The sequence below is a fragment of the Nematolebias whitei genome, chromosome 4 (assembly GCF_014905685.2).
Source record: "Nematolebias whitei isolate Nwh7 chromosome 4, NemWhi1, whole genome shotgun sequence".
NCBI classification, from domain to species: Eukaryota; Metazoa; Chordata; class Actinopteri; order Cyprinodontiformes; family Rivulidae; genus Nematolebias; species Nematolebias whitei.
In genome coordinates, this window is record NC_056501.1 from 11,763,481 (window position 1) to 11,787,012 (window position 23,532).

The 23,532-nt window shown below is 41.4% G+C and overlaps 2 protein-coding genes across 2 annotated transcripts in view; both read left to right on the forward strand.

The window, feature by feature from the left end:
• LOC119408845 (BEN domain-containing protein 4) overlaps nt 1-3,172 on the forward strand; it is a 7,648-nt gene extending 4,476 nt beyond the window's left edge. The window contains exons 3-6 of the mRNA XM_037675697.1: nt 1,048-1,139; nt 1,233-1,259; nt 1,400-1,640; nt 2,940-3,172. Coding sequence (XP_037531625.1) covers nt 1,048-1,139; nt 1,233-1,259; nt 1,400-1,640; nt 2,940-3,172 — 593 coding nt within the window. The remainder of the gene's footprint in view (nt 1-1,047; nt 1,140-1,232; nt 1,260-1,399; nt 1,641-2,939) is intronic.
• Nucleotides 3,173-8,379: 5,207 nt separating this feature from the next.
• LOC119408666 lies at nt 8,380-23,138 on the forward strand. Its single transcript, XM_037675508.1, has 6 exons — nt 8,380-8,759; nt 12,404-12,927; nt 14,649-15,252; nt 15,771-18,194; nt 18,918-19,053; nt 22,645-23,138. Exons 1-6 carry the CDS (start codon nt 8,380-8,382, stop codon nt 22,903-22,905), a joined length of 4,329 nt encoding a protein of 1,442 aa, XP_037531436.1. The 3' UTR covers nt 22,906-23,138.
• The last annotated feature ends 394 nt before the right edge of the window (nt 23,139-23,532 follow it).

Sequence of the window (23,532 nt, forward strand, 5' to 3'; positions counted from 1 at the left end):
GGTGGTTCAGAGGTTAGAGAAGGTGGGTCTCTAACCGGAAGGTCGGCGGTTCGACTCCATGGACTGACAACATCAAAATGTGGGTGGAAACGATGAAACACACACCTGTCTCCACCCTTATTTGCCTCACTAGGAGCCCTTGAGCAAGGCCCTTAACCCCCACCATCTGCTCCCAAAGCAGGTCTCTAGAAAATTTATTTTATTTTATTATTTTATTTAGAAATTTATTCATTTCATTAAAAACAAAATAACTATATACAATAGAAAACAAAAAAATATGTATACAATCAAAAATAAAATGAAACGCAGCAGAAGAAGAATAAATCATATCTGCCCCTTTTTGCTCAGAATATTTTCAAACAAAAGTAATTTACAAAAAAAACAAACAAAGCTAAATAAAAACTTCTTGTGATTATTGTGTCTCAGTGACACGACCTGTATGAATAAAGGTTAAATATATATATATATATATATTAGTATCTATGCATCGAGACTGTGGATCGGCCTGCTGGAAGAGCTGAGAGTTCAAGTTCAAGATTCTTTATTAGTCCCAAGGGGCAATTTGTTTCACAGTCAGCACATAAAACATCCATACGAGACAAGACATTGACAATAAAATAGAATAACAGAAATCATCATTGATCGTTGAGAAGCCTGATCACTACAGAGATGAATGAGTTTTTTTTCAGTCTGTTCATCGTACATCTGGGCAGCAGATACCTGCGTCCCAATGGGAGCAACCTGAATGGAGTGGATGATCAGGATCTGCCAGAATCCACAATTATGATACTTTTAAACATAGACTAAAAATCCCATCTGTTCAATCTGATTTTTACATTCATTTTATTATTTTTTTCTGTACAACACTTTGAAATTGATTTGTATGAATGGTGCTATAGAAGTAAAGCTTGGTAAAACCTTGACGACAGCGGAACGTGTCTCTAATCTGATGTTAGCTTTATAATCCCTCTGAGCGAAAATGATCGTCAAAGCAAGAAGGTGTTAATAAGATGGGTTGTCTTGTGTTTGTTTTCTATTTTTACACAGTTCCCTGTCAAAATGTTCTTGACTACTTCAAGACTGTTTTGGAGGTTCACAACCAGCTGGGCCAAGCGATGCCAGAAGAGCAGCTCACCGAGGTGAGACTCAGCCTCGCGCTATTACGAGCGAAAACGCCGCATCAGCCGTTTTTATTTAGTGTAAAAATGAAATTTTAACTTGTGTCTCTGCAGGAGGAAGAACAGCAAACTGTCTTTGAGGTTTGTGATTTCATTAATTGAAACTGCAGAAATGTGTATACTTTTCGTATCGATTTAACTTCTTACGACCTCAAAAGCCAGAATTTTAGTTTATTTCACATCAGCCCTGAACTTCCTCTGAGTTTCCCTCCTCCCTCCAGGGAAGCAAGCAGCTCCTGGAGAATTATCCGCTCTTCATCAGCAACAAGCAGTGGGACGAGGCCGTCAACTCCTCAAAGAAAGACGGCCGACGGCTGCTGCGCTACCTGATCCGCTACGTCTTCACCACAGACGAGCTGAAATTCTCCTGCGGCTTGGGCAAAAGGAAGCGATCGGTGCACTCAGGGGAGCCGGGCCTGGAGAGACGACCACTTAACCCCGTCAAAGTCAGCTGCCTCAGAGGTCAGAGCAACCAGCTGGTCTGTTTGCTTGTTTTAAGATAGGAAAACAGCAGCAGATTCAAACTAACATCATCCTTTGTGATTTATTATGAAAATAAATAGAATGTATAACAGATAAATATGTCTAGATGCTAATATGTCCAGGGGCGATTCTAGAATCTGACCTTTAGGTGTGCATCGCCCCCAAATGTTGACAATGGCTCTTGGCTTAAACAACATGGTGGCCATTGGCGTCGGAAGCATTTGTAATGTGGGGGTGACACACTAGTGGTGGTGCTGGTGGTGGGGGGGATCTGAGGGTTTTCCCCCAGAGAATTTTGAACAAAGTAGATTTGTACCATTTCCTGCATTCTTGTTTATTTTTAACAGGTTTTAAAACATTTATGTTTACCTACATATATAAACACTTGATTCAAAAACTATTTTAGAGAGCACGGCACAACAAGAAGTAGCCTGACCAACAGCCCCCCTTGTGTGAGCAGCGCTCCACTTTACATTACACAACCTTATAAACACTTTGTACAAAATCAGTTTAGTGTTAAGTGATCATAACAAACAAAGACTCAACTTATGCAACCAGAAGTTGCAACATATATCTACATAAAAGACACACAAAGCACAACTAGAGCACAACTAGCTTTAAGCATTAATTTAACTATGAAGCATAAAATGTAATTATGACAGAAAATGGAAGATTTACTTGCAGTTAACTTCGTACTGACAAACATGTGTTAGCTCCTTTTGATAACTGTTATATCCAGCTGCCCGCCAACTTCGTTTAAATTGTGAAATGGAATAAACTGTATTCCACCCTCTAAACACTCAGGGTAACGGTGTCTGAAATGCACGTTCCTCACTGACAAGTTTAATCATTTTTTTGGTTAATTTTTCACGAAATCCCTCTGACGGCAAAGCGCCCGTAAAGCAAAACCACGACAATGTTGTAAAAGAAAAAAGGGGTGGAGCTTCTGCAGGTAAGGGGCGTTTACCTTCGGGACAAATTGAGGTTGCTGATCGGTCAGTTGCTGACTGGATACTGGATAGATTGACAGGTGGCATTGAGGATCTGCAAAAAACAAACAAAAAAAAAACAGATTTTACTGGCCCGTAAATAATTTATTCCCCATTTATTCAAATATATTCAATACTTTGGTGAATCTAAGGTTTGAGAACTGTTTCCTTACAAAATCATAATGATTGTTTAGTTTTTTTCAGGTGTGCGGAGTTAAAATGTATGGGTGCTTGAGCACCCCCCAAAAAGAAGCTAAAATCAACACTGAATATGTCCATGTCTGTCCAGAGTTTATCCGGATGCACTGTGCCTCAAACCCAGACTGGTGGATGCCCTCAGAGGAGCAAATCAACAAAGTGTTCAGCGATGCCGTCGGCCACGCCCGTCAAGGCCGGGCGGTGGGGACGTTCCTGGGCAGCAGCGGCAGCAGCACCAGCAGCCTCTACATGGACGGCTTTGACGGACATCTGTCGCAGGACGACTTGTTTCTGAAAGGCTGCCAGAACGGTCAGTCGGACTGAAGCTCAGAGGGAAAACTAAAGAAAAGTTTCAAATGTAGCAGAACTACGACATATCCCGAATCGCTGACTGTACGCTGTCGGTGAGGAAAACATTCCAGACAAAGTTTATTATACAGAATTAAAGCAGTCCTCATTCAGATAGTTTTATAACGTTTTTGTTGCACATTTTTATATCTAAATGGTTGTTTAGTTCAAACGAACTCTTGGTGGTGTTGAATTAAAGCAATTTAAGTCTTCCTTTTGTTACTTTCTCTGTAGTTTGATGCTTTGAGATTTTTTTTTTTTTTTTTTTGGCTAATGCTAATGTCCTTTTTGAGTTGGGTTTTATTTAAAGAAGTTATTTTTGTGGTGCGTTCTCAAAGATCAGAGTTGATGCATATTTTAGTTAGACTTGAAGCTGCACTTTCATGAACTCAATCATAGAAAAGTAGCGTTTGACTTTTCATTTGTATTAAATGTATTTGTAAATGGTGAATGCACCTTTAACCTGCAGCTCTTTCTACAGGAGAGCGCCTCAGAGGAAGTCCTATTGTTGACCTGCACTTTGACTCTCAGTTTTCTTTATTTGAATCAGTCTTTAAGCAGAAACTAAGAAATAAGTTGAAAATCCACTTTCCTCGTTTGGACTCGTTATTCTTGACAAACGGTAAACACAACGCAAGTTTTGGATGTTGTGCGTGGGACTTTTAGAAGTAATTAATTACAGAACTGCTTCCCTGCTTAATGGTGGTATCGAGGTGCAAAATACAACAAAAATCCTGAAACACAACAAAACACTTCAAATGAACACATTAAAAAACAAAAAACTAAAGGAAATATTAGACAAAATGTGTAACCTTTCAGACAAGTCCTTTACAATGTGATGTGCTTCAGGGTTTATTTATTTATTTTAATTTCCTCTGCATTCGCCCCATTCGGCCCTTGAGCAAGGCCCTTAACTGTCGTCTGCTCCCCTGAGCATATCTAGATGGCAGCTCTCTGCTCCACACAGAGGGCTGTGGTGGCTCAGTGGTCTGTGGTTGGGTCAGGAAGGGCATCCAGCATTAAAATAACTGCCAGTTCTTTCTGCGAGTTAGTTCTCTGTGGCGACCCCTGAAGAAGAGAGCAGCTGAAAGAAGACAAAAAAATAAATAAATCACAAGCAGTGGCACGGTGGATCAGCTGGTAGAGCTGTAGTCTCTCAGCAAGAACGTCGCTGGATCAAATCCCGGTCTGGGGCCTTTCTGGGTGGAGTTTGCATGTTCTCTCTGTGCATGTGTGGGTTTTCTCTGGGTAATCCAGTTTCTTCCCACAGACCAAAAACATGCATGTTAGGCTGATTGATAACTCTAAATTGTCAGGTGTGAGTGAGAGAGTGACTGGTTGTTTGTCTCATTTGTCTCTGTGTCCCTGTGATGGACTGGAGACATGTCCAAGGTGTCCAGGAAGAAGCAGATAAAGATAATGGATGGATGAATTTCACAAGCCTGGTACTTGCTGGAGAAGTATCAGATACTGACGGGGCAAATGTGGCTGAGTGGTTAAAGCAGTCGTCCTCTAATGCAAGAGTTGGGGGTTCGATTCCACCATCAGTCACATGCCGAAGTGTCCCTGGGCAAGACACTGAACCCCTCATTGCCTCTGATGTGTCTCATCGGTGTATGAATGTGATGAAGCACTGATTATTCATTGTAAATGTATAATAGAGTGCTGTATGAATGGGTAAATGAGGACACAGATTGTGTTGTATTGATCACTTTTAGTATCTTGATAAGATAGAAAGTCGCTATATAAGTACAGTCTATTTACTGTATCTATGTACTTGATACTTGGTACTGGTGACTCTTTACCCTGTACTTACTGAGTATGTACTCTAGTACCAGATAAGCACCAGTGTGTATTGTGTAACTTATCACCAGGTGGGTCTGTAACATCCATCCATCCATCCATCCATCCATCCATTATCTTTACCTTTTTCTTCCTTTTGGGCCGCGGGGGGTCACAGGTGCCCATGTCCAGCAATCACTGTGCGAGAGACGGGGGACATCCTGGCCAGGTCTTAAGTCCATCACAGGGACACATAGAGACAAACGAGACAAACAACCATTCACTCTCTCACTCACACCTAGGGACAATTTAGAGTTACCAATCAACCTAACGTGAATGTTTTTGGTCTGTGGGAGGAAACCGGAGTACTCGGAGAAAACCCACGCAACACGGAGAGAACATGCAAACTCCACCCAGAAGGCCCCCTGGGATTTGAACCATGTTAACCGGCTCACTGAGAGGCAGCAGCTATACCAGCTGTGCCACCGTGCTGTCACAGATGGCAACATCTAAATTTAAATGTTTTGAAATACAGGTTTGTGTATTGTAAGTGTCTTCTATGATTCTGTTGTTTTTGCTGTGTGTTTTTTTTTTTTTTTTTGTCGTTGGGTTTAATTTGGGGTTCTTGTGTTTTGCACCTCAGACTCTACCTCACAGCACAACCTTGACCAAAGCTTTTCTTCCTCTTTAACTCGTTAATCCTCCACTAATTTGTTCCGGAACTGTCTTCAGTATGACATCTAGTCTTGTTGTTCTGTTTGTGTTGAGCAGAAAAAAATCCCATTTGTTCTGTATGATGAACATTGTATCTCAGAAAACATGGATTTTGAGAGGAAATGTAAAACAGGCTGTTCAGCTATCCAAAGGTTTGACGTGATTTAAATAAATTATGACTGAAAAGTTTTTTTTTAGACCAAAATGACATTGTAATTTACTGTTTTATAAGCAAACTGGTGTTGCAGCAGAACAAAGCTTTTTTTTTGTGTTCTTTAAAAAAAAAATCCAGATTTTTGGTTTAGCGCAGCTTCAGCTGAAAAAAATGCCTTAAATGTGTTAAACCTCTGGTGTTACAGCTGTGATGTGTGTTTACTGATAATTCTTTCTTAAAGCTCTTATTTGCACTTTTTTGTCTCACTGAAGGCAAAAAGTCATGACTTCGAAAACAACCAACTTTTTACATTCTGGTTTATTGCTGAAAACTTATTATGTCACGATTTAATTTACATTTGAATGTATGACTGTGTTCACCGCATCAACAGTGCTGTGTAAATGTGTAATATTAAGTACAGGTATTGTGCACGTTAATTTTTTTATTTTTTTAATCAAATGTTTAAGAAGCCGCGTAGTTAAGTGCCAGAAACCTTAAAACTGTTGGATTGTGTTGTTTTGCTGTTCTGAATGTGTTGGTTAGTATTTCACTCTTTACTCTCAAAGTGGCTGTAATGAACACTGTGAAACACACGATTTTTACAAATACAGTCAAAATTTTTCGTTTTTTTAAATTCCTGATGAATAAAAAAGCACTAAAGTTTAAAACCTCTGTCTATTTGTATAAATACTTCTTCATCTGGAACATTTTGATCATGTGATCATTCAAAGTCATTTTTTTATTCAGTAAAAATGTATTTATAATACTACACCATTAATGTGTGTGTATATAAATATATATAAATACATATATATATATATATGTATATATGTTTTACAGTCGGTCAGAAGACTTGACAGTTGTCTTATTTTAGAGATTCCCTGCTGGATGAGAGAACATCTCCACCATCTGGATCCTTCATGTCTTCAGTTTTTCCTCTCTGGTGATTTTTTCTGTGCAGCAACAATCCACCAGATGGTGTTATTTTCTCAACAATATTGTTTTAAATTAGTAAAATAAAATTTTATGTGCATGTAATTTTATACAAGTGCCAACTGAAGTATACCACAGAACAAAAAACTCTATGTTTACTCAGCTTTAAATTCTTGTTTTGTGTGAATACTAATTTAACATTCACATTATTTCCTTGTTTGTTCCCATTTCTCAGTTCATATATTTCAATATAACTACTTCTGCTGATTTGGGGGTATTTTATCCATTTATAATGAGTATACAAATATTCAGCTCATTCAGTAGATGGGTGACATTGTGACTTTTATACTTTTTAAAATTAAGTATTTACAAATATTTCTCTCATACATTGAGATTTATTTAGTTCTTTTATAAACAGTGTTGTTTTAAAAATCTGCATCAGTACATGATCTTCAGTTCCTTTTTTACTTTGAGCTTTTTGTTATTTTCCTTCTTTGTGCTACTTTTAGTTTTTACATACAAGTATGATATTTTAAGCTTTTGACAGCCTTTGATATAGTTAAAAAAAAACTTTAATCTTTTACAACTTTAGCAAAGTTTTTCTGAATTTAGCTTTATACTACTTTTAGTTTTTAGCTAATGGTTTGTTACTTTTAACTATTATTTTATTTCCATTAGCTTTTAGGGTTTTGCTTCTGTCAGCTTTGACTCAGTTTCAGCTTCAGCTCATTCTCACAATCTTTTCTCAGAAAATTTATTTTCAGTAATACTGTATAACATTATTTTTTATTTATTTACTTGTTTGTTTATGAATTTGAATTCAGGGCATTGTTCCAGAAGCTTCATTGAAGAAGAAAACATCCATCCATGATATTTACTCGCTTCTTCCTTTTTGGGTCGCGGGGGTCACTGGTGTCCAGCCATCACTGTGTGAGAGGCGGGTACACCCTGGACAGGTCTCCAGTCCATCACAGGGACAGAGAGCCAAACAACCATTCACTCTCTCACTCGCACATAGGGACAATTTAGAGTTACCAATCAGCCTAAATAAAATAATATATATATATATTTAAAAAATAAAACATAAAAGCTGAAAAAAAGGTAAATTTTCCTGAAAGAACACTTCATTAAAATATATTTCTGCAGTTTAGTGTAAGAGCAGCTCCTGTCTCAGCCTGGTCGCTCACAGACCTCAGATCAGCTGTTCTGGTGGAGCTCGTGGTGTCTGTTTCTCTTTAACTCTGCGGCAGATCCCCCCCGCTCCCCCTCCCTGCCTGCGGCCCTGCAGCTGAGCAGGAGGGCGGACTGAGCCGAGCACAACCAGCAGAATCCGGACCATGAACTGATGCGACCTGCAGGACTCCTAACGTGACTCAGGCTGCAGGAGGTCGTGCAGGAGAAGCAGACTGCGGATCTGACCGAGGATCGGTGGAAGGGTTTGGAGATTATTCTGCAGGGAGGTGTTTCTGCGCAGCTCGGAAACTCTGGCGCATGGAGGAATAAAGAAGTGGGGGATGGATGACCTCCCAATCATCTGATCACACTCATCGCTGAGGGACTGTTTGGGGACTAAAGTCGAGTCTGGGCGCAGTGGAACAAGATGATGTCATTAATAGATCTAGACGATGATCAGAGGTGGGTGCCCACGCATGTCAATGTCACGGTCCTCCGCGCGAGGGGACTGCGCACCAAGGGCAAGCACGGCAGCCGCTACCTCTACACCATCATCCAGGTGGGGAAGGAGAAATACACCACGGGGCTGGTGGAGAAGGCGGAGATGCCCGCGTGGAACGAGGAGTGCTGCTTCGAGCTGCTGCCCGGGATCCTGGAGACCGGGGGCCGGAGCGCGTACCCGCCGGGGAGCGGGGACCTGGTCCTCACCGTCATGCACCGGGTGCTCATCGGACTGGACGTGTTTCTGGGTCAAACCATCGTCCCCCTGGACAAGATATTCCAGGACGGATTGTGTCCAAGAGAGGAGTAGGTTGAATTTATTGTCATAGTTGTTGTGGTCTTTGTGGGTGACAATGACTCCAGGATTTTTATTCATCATCTTCAAAAAGCAGATGCAGCAGGCGAAGCTCCGGGACATTTTAAATCCGGCATGTGCTCTGATTCAGCAGAGAGGTTCAGACAAGATGAGTTGTTGTCTGTGGCCCAGGTCATGCTTTCAGACAGAAAATCATTACAGATATAAAAATGTCATTCCTTCAGGCTCTGTTTCAAAAAGATACACAGTCTGCTCACAGGCCTTTTTAACAAAACGTTTTCATTAGAAACCCACTTTCTTCATGGTGTTATGTGAAGGGTCAGAAGATGTGACAGAAGAGAAGAGGGGTCATTGTATTGAGCTGGAGGCTGGACATGTCCTCAGAGATTTGTTTTGTTTTTACTGATAAGCAACTTTCTGTATTATTACACAGACACACACTTTTATTATATTTACACCTTATAGGCACACTTTTGAGGACAGAGTGAGGAGAAGGATGACGCTGTGGCGACCGCTGAAGATGGAAAAGCCGAAAGAAGAAGAAGATATACACTTTTTTATTCTCGTTCATACACTGATAAACAAAACCTCCAATCCTTCAACTCAAACTAAAACACAACCTCCACTGGGCTAAAGCCGCCCCCTGGAAAACAATTAATATCTTACCTGCTGTACATTGTTTCGTCAGCGGTTTAATTCTCACCAGACAGAAGATCTGATCTTAAGGCTGTTTGAAAACAACTCCAGTCTAAAAATATCCAGAGTTCCCTCACTTATCACGAGGGTGTCTGGAACATAACCCCCGCGATAAGTGAAAATCCATGAAGTAGGGATGTTATATTTATTTTAGTATTTATATATATATTAAAGCTTTATAAACCCTTCCCACACTTTTGTAATGTTCTTAACAATTTTCTAAACTCTTAAACCTACGTAATTGTAGCAACATATGTTCAAAAGAGCACAGCGAAAAGGCTTATGGTTACTGAGCCATTCAACGCCCGGGAGACAGAGCATAACGCTCTGGTTGGTCGCCTTCCATTAATCAGTCAATCGTGTGCCGTGCACAATCTTACGTTGAAAACCTGCGAAAGAGTGAGTCTGCGAAAGTCGAACCGCGAAGCAGCCAGGGACTGCTGTACAGTGATTCATGCGAAAGCTGTTTTACAAACTTTTACATCACCGTCAGTTTGGCATTACAGGCATTTACATTGAACTTTATTCTTATTTGCAAGTGCATTTCCTGGTGCATTTCCTGCAGGAATATTTTAATATTTCCACTGGAACATCTGTATAAAGAGAATTGACAACGTTATAAATGTTTATAATATAGTCTTTGCTTGAACTGCTTTGACAGTTTTTGCATACGTCTATTGATGCTCTTGGACACATCATCTGGGGGTGTTTGGTGTTTCAACATCAGACCCTCTCTTCCATATGATCCCACCGGGAGTGATCAATTCACAGTCTGTGTCCAAGAAGCATTAACCCACTGCCTGTCCCTCATGATCCACAACCATCTTGAGGGCTTCTCAGTCTGAGGCTGTGACGACTTTTTACATGTTACTGTAACACCCAGGAGGCTGTAGCCTCATACTTCCTACAATGTCCCTATCTTGGTTGGGCATACATTGAGTACACCACCCCTGTCTGTGGTAATCTTTTAGCTTGGTGTATTTCCCCTCTTTCTCTTGATATCCTCTTCCATCTTCTCCTCCCATGCAGGGCAATGTTAACACTAACACAACTACTTGTTTTGTTTTTCCAAAAGTGTCCAGTCTGAGACTGGTTTTTGGGATGTTCTCTAGAAATATGATTCTTCATTTGCCAGTCATGTACTGCTCCCATGAAGCCCTGTGAAGCCTTTGATTTGCAGTTGTATGGTTCTCCTGCTCGAACAATGGTTTGAGGTGTTTGCTCTGGTCAGTGGCACAACAGGTAGACTTGACTCAGTTTTGACACCTATTCATGCCACCACCAGTAGTTGTCCTGTGCTCTGAGACAGCTGTTTTCTAGTTGGCACAGGGTGCCTGGTATTTCTGTCTTGTCCCAACAACATAGGTTGGATGGACTGGGCTGTATGTAATATTCTAATTGGATGAGAAACTTGATGTAGTATTCTGCTTTCCAAGTCATGGTCAATGAGACTTTCCTCTCCAGTGCCTGTTACCATCTTATCCATACGCCCCATTGCCTCAATCCTACCATTTGGCTTCCTGTTCCTCCTCAACTTCATCTTCTTCTGGATCAGTCCCTGCCTTTTTTTTTTTACCTTTTAATTTGGTGATGTTAATCCTGCCTATGGTCTCTTGCCATCAATTCCCACTACAGTACAGCACTTTATGACAAAGTCTTGACTCTGCTAGGTCCACTGCCTCCTATAAGCCTTCCACTTTCTCCCAGTCCTCACCTCAGGTTCAGCTTGGGAAACTTTTGAGACTGAAATGATTTTAATAGCAGCTTTGGTCTAGACCCCACTTGGAGTACATGTTTGTTTGTCAGCCCAATCAGAATTAAACTCCATTTCTCTAAAATGAAATCATTCAAAGAGCTACTGTATCTACAGCAGGTGTTGTTCATCACACAAAACAAAAAAAACCCCCATCTGAACACTTTAAAACTCATTGGCAAAGCGGAATCTTACAAAAAGATTAAATATTAATATAAGAAAAGCAGTGCAGGTTGTAGCCAAGGGGAACATGAGAGACTATTTTTGTGAAGTTCTGCTTTAGATTACTCACTGTCATGCCTTGAAAATGTCCACCATCATTTTAATGCCTTTTGCAGAGCATTAACTTTGGCTGACTCGCCAATTCAATCAAAAGCACCATTAGTGGTCTTTCCACCGTACAAACACGTGCATTTTTAGGCCTGTTTGAAAATCAGTGGTGGTGAGTTCACTTCTCTGGGTCAGGAAAACTTTGGAATGTGTTGTTTGTCTGCAAGTGGTTTATTTTGTTCCAACAAAAAAAAAAAAAAAAAAAGAAGAATCTTGAGATTTATTATAACTAAAAGATTGTATCACACTCATGAATACATGTCAGCTCAACATACTTTCAACTTATATTCAAGATAAATAATTTTAGATAGTATTAACTTCAAAAGTTCTCAACATTTTTATAGTTGTAATTTATGATAAATCATTTTCTAGAATACCTGATGGTTTTTTTTTTTAAGCGACAGCAAGTGACATAACTGCACTCGCTGTTATGTGAAACACTGAAGAGCAGAAAAGAGTAAAACATTACAACACATCTGGCTTTAATCGTGGGTTCTCCGCCCTCCAGTGAATTCCTGCTGGTAGTTTTGGCTCCATATGTTTTCTGAGGTCCACTCAAAAAGCTGGAGAGGCAAGGACAGAAAGGGTGGATTCCATTGGTTGATCCCTCATGTGTTTTTTACTTATCATCTGTATTTTTCTAGTAAAACTTGGGTTGAGATTTCCTGCTATGAAAATGATAAAACAATTTGTTAAAGGCAGCGTTTAAGCTGCTCTGGGAGGATTCTGTGATATTTGGAGAGCTTCACCAAGAAGTCTTTACACTTTACTGTCTCAGCTTTGATTGACAACAAACAAAACAAGAAGCAGATAATTTTATATTGCAGATCATAATGCTCCCTTGTTTTTCTGCAGATGGTTCAAGCTCAACTCCAAGGCGGGAAGAAAAGAGAAGGAACGTGGTGCGCTTCAGGTGACGGTCCAGTTCACCCGCAACAACATGACAGCCAGCATGTTCGACCTCACCATGAAGGACAAACCTCGCTCCGCGTTCGGAAAGCTCAAGGATCGCGTCACGGGGAGGAAGAGGGGGGACGTGGAGTCCTCCTCCGCCATTGTGCCGGGACGCTATGCCGCCTTGTCAGGGTCCGTGGGGCAGCCGTTTGGAGAGGAGGGTATGGTGGAGTCACAGGGTGTGGAGATACCAGAGGAGAAGAAGAGCAAGATGAAGGACTTCTTCAAAGGAAGGATGCGAAAGTCATCCGACACCAGGTCATGCTCATCGCTGGCTTCAGAGAGTAGCATGTCTTCCATGGCCAGCGATAACCTTGGCCCTCCGCCCAGTCTGGATCTGCTGTCAGACCCCCCCAGCTCCCCCATCTACACAAGCAAAGTGAGAGTGGACACCCACTACGGAGAAACAGACTTAGCTAAAAAAGGTACGCATCATTCATTCATTCAAGTCCTTGGCAGCTAAACAGGCCACGACTGCAGGTTTTCACTCAGGAGTTAGTGAGGACCAAATACAAGACCTTAATAAGACCCACACATTACACCAAGAGAACCAGGTTCAACACAACGAAACTAACAGAAAGCTCCACTGAAGTTTCAGTCAAAACTACAGGTCCGATCACTTGTTAGTTCCTGTTATTGGTTCAAATGTGCAAAGTCAATCCCAACAGAAGTCTGTGTATATCTGAAACAGAGGCGACCAGAGGAGTTCCTCAAAACTGGAACACTTGTTAACAAAGTGTGCCTCCAGCTGTATTTTAAAATATTATATGGATCCAACAAAGTTAAGTCAGGTCCACTGGATGGTTTCTTTTTGTTGAAACGTTTTGTCTTTCATCCAAAAGACTTCATCAATCCGAGGAGCCGCAACAAACTTGGTGTTATAAGTAGCACCTTCACATAGTGGATCAACCAGTTTTGAACCATTTTGGCCATGACTGCCTCAAACAAGTTGACGAGGGAGAGAGCGGGCTCCAGAAACCATCTTAACACTATCAAACTGGTTGCATTGGTCCAAACTGGTCCAATAAATCAGATCCGAAACGAAACATTTCAACAAAAATGAACCGTCCGGAGGACCTGATTTAACTTTGTTGGATTGTCTACCTGGATTATTGAGCATGAACTTTGATTATTATGTGGATTTACTTTTAAAATTTTAACCATCATAGTTTCCCAAATTTCACTTTAAAGGGCTTAAATAAACCTAATCAGGAGAAGCAAAAGTAAAATGCAAATGTAATGATTTGAAATAGTTCCTGTTCCAAGATCTAAACTCTTCACTCTTGACAGCGTAAGCAGTAATCTGTGAACTTAGTTCCTGGTTTGGAGCTTTCCATCTATTTTGACTAGCAACTGTGGCTGAATGTGTTCATAAAACAAATATCCATTCGATAAATTAAAGGTCTTTTGTCAAGATGAACAGTCTTTAATGTGGTCAAAACAAGCTGTAAACTGGTTCAGACAAGGTCTTTGAACTCCACAGGGTATTTATCAGTGCAATGAGTTTTGGAAAGTGATCTCGTGGTTTAAATGTTCCTGTTCAATTCTGAACTATTGATGTTGCTTTTATGCTTAAAGCCACAAACAGATAAATTTAACAGGGTTCCTCTTTTTTTCCAAGCTCCAACACTGAAGCAACTTTCATTCCAACAACTAAAACAAATCAACAAGTAAACTGTGCTGAAATAATGACTTCTATAGCAACAAAATGTTGCTTTTTGCAAATAAATTCCACATCTGTGTCAGAGATTCAGACCGAAAATGTAACATTACAGTAGTCCATCTCTACTTCGGGGTTTGTTTATCGTAGACTTGCTCTATTGCGGTTTTTCAAAATAAGAGTGGACATGACACACAGTTCATTGATTGATGGATGAGCCGCACGATCGGTATAGAATTTTTAGTTAAAATAAATTATTTAAAATTGTATAGCACCGCCTGCACCTCTTTGCAGCCCATGCTGCAGTATAAACTTCCTGCTGCAGCTGATCAACTGTTCACTGTGCAGAGCTGAGAAGTGGGCGTGGCCAAGAGCACTTGCAGGTGGCAAAGAGCAGAGGAGGCAGGGAGCTGAAATCATGACATTCTGTGCTCTTTTAGAGTGTTTAGAGTTTAGAAACATTGTCTTCTTGTGTTTTCCCAACAGTGCTCACCAGCCAGCACACCACAAAGATCCTCACACACAAGCGGGCCTTCAGCGATGAGGCCAGTAAGATCACAACGGCTTTCCCTCGAACAAATGCTGCAGTGGAGTCTCTCAAGGGTCGCACCATGACTCAGTCCAAGTCCTCTTTGTGTATAAACGGTAGCCACGTTTACGATTCAGAGCCTTCGACTCCCAAAAGCTCTGGAGCGCTCCAGTCTAAACTGGTTCTACTGGAGAAATGCTCACCGCTGTCTCGCTCTCTGCAGAACCTTACCAAAAGAAGTGAGGACAAAGGTTCCTTTGCAGAGGGCCGACGCTGGTCCTTTGACAAGTTGAAGAAAGAGGAGGAAGAAAAGGAGGATCAGGCGTCGTCTGGTCCAGCTCTGGAAGCTCAGCCTGGGGACCGTCCTGTGCAGGCTGCGGTGCAGATTGTCTCGTCAGCTGGAAGTTCACCTGACAAAGGAAGGAAATTAAGAAAGACTTTATTCTCTACAGGAAGGAGTGATTCTCTTCCATCTAAGTCTGACCTTAACCAGGCTGGGTCTGCATCTGAGGGGAAGTTCAGAGGCTGGTTTGGCTCCAGTGACCCCCAGAACAAGCCAAGGTGAGTACAGATCATTTACCGAATCACTGCTGAGCTTCACACTCATCGATGCTTTTAATTTTTACCGGAACACACTGTAGGCTTATTTTCAGCCGGATGTGCCAAGTCAGGTGTTTGTTCTGCTCTTTCCTTGTTTGAAAATTACTCTCATTAACTTTTGTCCATTTTAAAACCACGCTGTTATCTCAATTAGCCCTTCAGCATTGATGTGCTTCTTTATCAAAACTGTGATCAGTGGGTTTGGAGGAAAAAAACAAATGTTGATATGAGCTCACTCAACACAGGAGATGACAGGGTGCTCGAATGGCTACAATGCTTCAGCTTTTAATTTTGGTTGATTGCTTTTTTTTTTTTTTGCAAATTTCTTTGGCTTGTTTTTACGTCTGCCTGAGTTTTTGGACTGAAGTTAGTCCTTTTATTTTGTTGAGGGATGTCAAATATTCTGTGTACATCGATGTTCCCCATTGGTAACCTGGCACCTGATTAACTAAGAGGACTATTGTGCCCTATTTTCACAGGCTGGAAGTTTCTCCTAAGGTAGAAAGCAGCTCAGACGTACCCCCTTCCCTCTCTCCTTGCTCCCCTGTGCCTCCCCAGTGCTCCCATCCCTCCACTTCCCCTTCTAGTCAGGTCCTACCTGATGACCACAGTCACATCAGTCCCTTCACTCCTTCCTCTTCCCCATCGTCAACTCCCCTCTCTCCTTCAAATCCCTTCCTTCCATGTATTCAGCGCAACCCCTTTTTTGAGGAGCTCGTAGCAGAAGAGTCAGAGATGTCCTCTGTTGCACCATGCTCCTCGTCTGGCTCCCCACTTCTGCTTTACACCACCCTGCCTGCTCAGCTCTGCACACCCAGTTCTGATATTAAAGTTAGTGCCACAAATAGGGTTTCCTTAAAGCGGGAGCGCCCCAGGCCAGTAGCTAAGCAGATATCACTCCCTGCGTTATCACCCTCAGAAGCCACAGCTGACTTCCCCAATCACTCCGCCCCTTGCTCTGCATCTGGAAATGCAGAGAACTGGGACGACTCATTTGACGCCTTTGCCTCAAGCAGACTCAACTCCCCTAAAGCTAGATTCCCTCCAGAACAGCCAAGAGCCAGCCCGACTTTATGTTGTAAACGTAGTTACCATCCGCTTGACGACTTTGGCTGCAACTATGCACAAGAAACTCGAACATGCAAAGACGAGCCTCCGCCTTTACCTCCGAGGAGACTTTTGAGAACTCCGGTGAACGAGATTTTCTCAGATGGGTGGCTGCATAGAGGCCAGGAGCTGGCGGTTCATAAGGAAGCCTACCTCCTGTCTCAGACTGGCGTGGCCTCGCTACAGCGTGGAAGAGAGAGCGAATCCAAAAGAAACAGTTTTTCCCCTGACCCTCAGACAAGCAGCGACTCCCTCAGCGCTCACACCCAGCCGCACACAGACAGTAAATCTCTTGGATGCACGTCTGAAGGGAGGCTCCAAAAGTTCAAGTATGAACCTCTGGAAGATGAAACCAACTGCTGGGGAGGGATGTTGTTTGAGCAGGACCTCTATGGGCGTGTGTGCAGAAGGGTTACGACTTACGGACAGCAAAGAGTAAATACTCATCACTTCTCACTGAATGCTGAGGAAATCGCTTGTGATAAGACCCTGGTCAAGAACGCATCTAAAAGACTCTTTGATAATGACAGATGTGTTGGCGACCTCTACAGCGTGCCATCCATTACTCCCTCCAAGGTACCGGACATTTCTTACACTCCAGCAGAGGAGATGAAAGAAACTAACTTGTGTGAAACTTCATGCCTTAACAACAACATATCGTTCTCGCTAACGCTCGGAGATCTGAACATGAACGTAAACAACTCAGACTTTAGTTTTATTGATTCTGACGGATCTCCTCAATCAGAGGCAGTGGGTATTGACAAAAGCATCGACAATTCGAACGGGACTTTTCCAACAGAGCATCCACCGGCTGAGATCTACTACAAGGAAACCCAAGCTGAGGACATGTTCACTTTAAAGGACACCTACATACCTGCAATGAACTCCTCTTTTGAAATAACTATGTCTTCTAGAAAGATGTGCAAAGTGCCTCCAGTTTGCAAAGACAACTGCCACGATTGCCGACACGAACTGAACAATGTTGCTTCACATGATCACAGCAAGGAAAATAGTAAAAGTATTGCTGCTACCATTTCACAAAACCCAACATTTAATTTGTTAGACATTAAAACTGAGTGTAGAGAAGAACTCATAGGAAGTGATGGTGATTTCAATGGAAACCTAGAAGACAAGTTAGTCAAACCTAGCCAGACTGAGTCATATTCAGGGGTTGTTAGTGCACGAATACGACCAAAAGGATTGTCCCGACAGAGCAGCAGTGACAGCACAAGCAGCCAAAGCAGATACACAGACAGAGACTTTGAGCAGTTTTTATCTCTCGTCCAGAACCTTTCAGAAGTCAGTGAAGGACCTTCATCTTATCAGCCCTCTAAATCAGTCCTGTCCTCCCTACAAGCATTAGAACTGACAGATGTGCTTAAAGTTTGCCCCGTTAGTGAAAACACACATCAAAGTGTGTCTAAAACTCAATCACACATGTGTTCAAAGGAACACACAGCATCACATGTAGAAGAACAGACCTCTGGGATGAGTTTTGAAGATCTCCATGCAAAAGTTGCACCGAGCTGCAGAACCCCCTCCAAAACAAAGATTGGGGAATCTTTGCAAGAGCCTCAACTCTGCTGTCCCCCTACCCCTTCTGCCCCTGCCTGTTGCCCCCTCATACATCCCCCAGTCACGGGGCTCGGTGGTGGAGCTGGCTCCTCTGTGACTGGGTCCTGCACCCCCTCCTTCTCCACCACCTTCAGCTCTGACCAGCTGCTGGTCGATGCACGGCACTCACTTTTACCTGAGGAGACACAGCCTGCTAGCAGCCTGCCCCATCAGGAGAGCAGGTGAGAGCCCCCACACCAAGACACGACTCGGGTTTTAAACAGCAAAACACTTTTTATTTTTCGCTTTGAATGCTGTGATATTTTTGCTTCCTGTCATGCTGGTTTGTTATGTTTAATGTTGAGCACATGACTGGATTTACGTTTTATAATTCATCCAATCTGATTGGATGACAGCTGCTGCATTGCTTCTGGCTTTGCTTCACGCTTATGTTATTCATCTCATGTTTAAGTTTCCAGTTGAAAATGCTATTTGGCTATAATTTGCTGTCTAAAGTTGGTTATTTTGCTGAAAAACAAGTGAGATTCACACTACAGTAATACACATAAAAGACATGAGATAGATAAGAAACATTATTGTAGATGTGTGTTCAGCACTCCCCAATGAGCAATAAAAGGAGGTGCAAACTTTAAAAATAGATATTTTTAAAATACTAAGGAGAGCAGGCAGAACACAACTTGGGTTGGTAATTTGAGGGACATAAAGGCCGTTTTAATTGTTTAAAAAACACATTAAAGACAGGATCACTGATTACTTTTGTTTGAAAACTCGATGATTTTGATTTGTTGATTGGTTTTAGCTTTTACAACATTAACTGATCCAAAGATATGCAGCTTTACCTCATCGATGGGACACGATGAATCATTCATGATGCGGGCATAAGTTGTGCTCTCATAAAAAAAAACGAGAGTTGAAAAGTTAGCCCTGACCTGTTTGATTTGCAGATCTCATCCAGTGAAACCATTAACAACCAGCCAGTCTGAGAAGAAAGAGAGTCGTTCGGTCCTCGAGAAGCTAAAATCTACCATAAACCCGGGACGCTCCGCCCATCAGGCCGCACCTGAACCTGAGAAGAGTCAGGTAGGTACTGGTAAAACACCCAGTCAGTGTTAGGTTGTTTGACTTTCACACACAGACAAAAGCTTACTGAAACACTGATTTCAATGGTTTTCTTATGGGTTGAACTCATTTTTTTTTTTGCCTAGCTAAGAACGTTCAAACCTTATCTTGCCTTGAAATGTACACATGTAATACTGTATTTTCCGGCGTATAAGTTGCTCTGGAATATAAATCGCATCAGTCAAAACAAAAAGCATCAGGAAGAGGAAAAAGACATATTTAAGTCGCATTTATTATTCTTCACCGCTGACCCGTCGCTTTTATTATGTGTTTATTTAATGGTCAAAACAGCTTCATTTTGCCTGGGCGGTGCAACACCATCATCCATCCATCCATCCATTCCATCCATCCATCCATCCATCCATCCATCCATCCATCCATCCATCCATCCATCCATCCATCCATCCATCCAGCGTTCCTTCGCCTGCACCAGCTGAGTGAAGCAAGCATGCACGGGAGGACTCGCTGTTGCGGTTCTTCAAAATTTAAAGCATCAGTCAAAAATTGTGTTATGAATATGGAAAAAAAAACATATATACTGTAAGCCGCAGGACTGACAAATCTATACAAAAAAAAACAAAAAACAACCTGTGACTTATACACAGGAAAATACGATAGAATACAGCGTACCTTCATTGTAAAAACAAGTATTTTAAGAATTCAATATACATTGGTCCTTTACAGGTTTCTAAATAAGTTAAATTCAACCTCAGATAAACAACAACACATGATGTATCAATATTTATTTACAAATAGAAGACAAATAAAAAGAGGGGGTAAAATTTATTAGTACCATATCGTTTCCACAGGAGTGAGGAATGCTCGTCACATATTTATTTAAACTCATCATCATTCAGGGTGAGCTGAGCACCTTTCATTATCGCCTACTGCTGGTTTTAGTCTAACCATACAAATAACCTTGTGCTCTATTTCGTGCATTTTCACCAGATGTAGCTCAAAGTTTGTGCTGAAGATGACTCTCAGCTACTACCACAACTAATTGTAGCTCATCATCTGTAAAACTAACTGAGTTGCAGCCATTTACATATTGGCTAATGTCATAGAGTTGTATTACCCCTAGTGTGGCACCCGTTGTTTACATTTGTGACATCGTGGAGAAGCTAAGATGGCGCCCAAAACAGGCGTCTACTCACAGCCGACAAAACATTCATTTAACTAACAGCAAGCCCAGCTGGATCTGCATCACATTATTATTAATAACTTTACAACAACCTAACATAATTCATAATTAATGTTAATTTCAGACAACAATCGTGCAAAACAGTTAGATGTTATAGAAGGAAAATATATATTTGGTGTCATAAATCCTCTGTTTTACTTATGCTTGTGTTCTATGACCAAAGATTGTAATAGAAATGACAAACTGAACGTAATAAAGTCATTTTTTGTACAAAGAAACAATAAAAAACAAGAATACGTTTTGCACCTTCATCCACCTCCAAAGCGTTCATCAAAACGTCTGTTTTTTAACTTTTTATACCCCGAAAGAGCAAGAACAAAGGCACTGCTGCGAGCGTCCATGTTTTTTCTGACTTCACGACAAGCGCTAAACTGCAACACTTTCAACTCAGAGATGACATCACTCCGACTTCCCAGTTCTGAATTCCATCGTAACTGGAACGCAGCGTCGGCCAATAATTAATGACTAACTTCAGATCATTCAAAGACTCTTTAACTGAATGACTAATTATGACGTCAACTAGTTGATGAATTTGCAGCCAAGTTGAACGTGTAAATTGTGTAAATGTAGGCTCTGCTAGCTGCAGCTAATTGCAGTGATCAGTGTCTAATCTGTACCGAAGCTTAAAAAAAGACTTTTCAGAATTTGTGCAAAGACAGCAGATAATAAACAGTTAGCGGAGGCACTAGCAGCTTGTACTCTGTAATAATTTGTACTAAACTGTGGTTGATTCAGCCTGTACAGCCTAGCAATATCTGCCACAGAAGCTACCATCTACAAGCCATAATTAAAAATAATTAACAGCCGTTATGTCAGCTCTACTTTTATTATTAGCTTCAATTCTGGTCAGATCACATTCACTTCGAGGTAAATAAGATAAAATTGTTTTCCCTTTTCTTATCTGTTGCTCACGTCCATAGCACACACAGCTTTCTGGCATTGTTACATTTTATACATATTTTAATATTATTGTATTATATTACAGACATTTTATTATAATTTTTTTATTTATTTTTTTATTTTTTTACATAGTCAGGCTCTACTCATAGCTATTTAGTCAAAACGCCAAGTGAAACATTTGACAGTTTTGGTAATGGCTGATGTTGCTCTAGTGCACATGTGTCAAATTCAAGGCTTGGGGGCCAAATGTGGCCCTCGTTTACATCTTTCCTGGCCCCAAAGATGATGAGTTAAATGAAAAATACTTTTATTACTTGAATTTTTTCAATAATCTTTGATTATGATGTCAAAAGTGCAACAGAGAATGTCAAATGAGACCAATCAAACTCTTGTTGAGGAAGCTGCGACCAAGAAAAGATGTTCTAATTTGAGTTAATGTAGATTCTGAAACTGGCCCTTATTTTGAAAAAGGTTTTAATTGCAGTCCCCATTTGTAAGTGGGTTTGGCACCCACTCTCCAGTGAATCACATGGTCATGTGACCAGTACACCCTCTAGTGTTTTATATAACTCTACAGCAGGGCTATTCAACAAAACTGCTCAGGGGCCACAGTTTCTGAAAGACAGCAGCTCAGGGGCCGGACATCCAGCGATTAAAGTCATTATGTAAATAAACCAAGTACAGTAGTCTCTTGTTTATCACGGGGGATCCATACCCTGAAGCCCCGCGATAAGTGAAAAACCGCTAACCCTTCCCACACTCTTGCAATATTCTAAACAATGTTTCTAAACTCTAAACGCTCTAAACGAGCACAGGATGTCATGGTTTCAGCTCTCTGCCTCCTCTGCAACCTGCCAGCACTCTTGGCCACGCCCACTTGTTCGCTGCAGAGCGGACATATGAAGAAGCTTCTCCTGCGTCTGGCTGCAGGAGGAAGCTTTTTATGCAGCTGTGGCCTGCACGCAGATGCAAAATAATTTTAAATACTTTTTTTTTAATTCCATGCTGCTCGTGCGGCTCATCCGTCAATCAGCCAATTGTGTGTCATGTCCACTCTTATTTTGAAAAGCCGCCATAAAAATGAGCGGCGAAGTAGCGAGGAACTATTGTATTACAATGATCTGTTACCGTTTAAATTTGTTTGTTTTATTGCATTGAATCATAAATGTAATAAACAGAACCCAAAATCCAAACCCAAAACCAAAAAAATATATATATATTTTTTAATGAACTCATTGGTGGGCCGGTCTGAAGTCACCCGCCGGCCGGAAGTGGCCCACGGGCCGCCAGTTGAATATTCCTGCTCTATAGCTAATGTGGATTAGCTGTGGTGGTCATCTTGAATTGTGGTGACAACAAAAGTAAATCAGCTGTTTGTACATCCAGTGAATACTTTGTGCAGGTTTTAGTAAAAACATCTGCCCCGTGCTGGTTGTTCTCTTGTGCTGTAGGAGGTGAGTGCAGACCGAGCTGCTCAGTACCAGCACCTCACCAACATGGAGCTGATCTCCCTGCTGCTGCAGCAGGAGATGGACCTGCAGAAGCAGCAGGCAGCCTCTGATCAGCAGGGTGCGCAGCTGGAGAAATGTGAGGCCGAGCTGAAAAAGGTCAAGCTGCAGGTTCGAGACCTGGAGGACTACATCGATAATCTGCTGCTGCGGATCATGGAGCAGACGCCGACTCTGCTTCAAGTTCGCTCAAGACACAAGTGACGCTGCGTGACGCAGGCTGCGGCTGGGAGCTAAAAATGGTCTGATCTCAAAACCATCCAGGTCTTTTCACTGCAAATACTGCCCAGCTGATGTAGACACAATTTTACCCATCATGCATGCTGGGTACAACCTCAGTTTGGCACAAACTTGAAACCAAACAGTATGTTCAGATAAAAAAATTGAAAGCAGGCAAATTATTTCACATGCTACTGTAGAATGAGTAAAAGTAGTCATCTGTAGCCAGTTTAACTTTAAAAAACAACTTTTGCATGTGCTTCAAATAAAAACAGACTGGTAGTAAAACATCTCAGAAGTGTATCAATGAGCTCATCTAAGAATAAAAGATACAAAGCATCTATAAAAAATTGTATTTGCAGCAAATATCTAATTTGACAACTTGTACAATGCTTTTTTTTTATCTGTTGGATTTAAACACTATAAAAGGTTACATTGGTTCTTGAGTTTTCAAATAAAATCTAAAATAGGAACAAAAATGTAGCATCATGCAAAACTCTGCTTTGCAAAATCACATCTGTGGAAAGAAGCTTCTTACCACTAAAAACCGAAGAGGACAAAGCCTTACTTCTTGCAGTTTCTTTTCCTCTAAATAGTTTTTTATCTTTACAA

Coding starts and splice junctions, on each gene's coding strand:
- LOC119408666 (XM_037675508.1), top strand. CDS start 8,380: ATGATGTCATTAATAGATCTAGACGATGATCAGAGGTGGGTGCCCACG. Junction 12,928..14,648: donor AACAGACTTAGCTAAAAAAG/GTACGCATCATT, acceptor TTTTCCCAACAG/TGCTCACCAGCCAGCACACC. Junction 19,054..22,644: donor CTGAACCTGAGAAGAGTCAG/GTAGGTACTGGT, acceptor CTTGTGCTGTAG/GAGGTGAGTGCAGACCGAGC.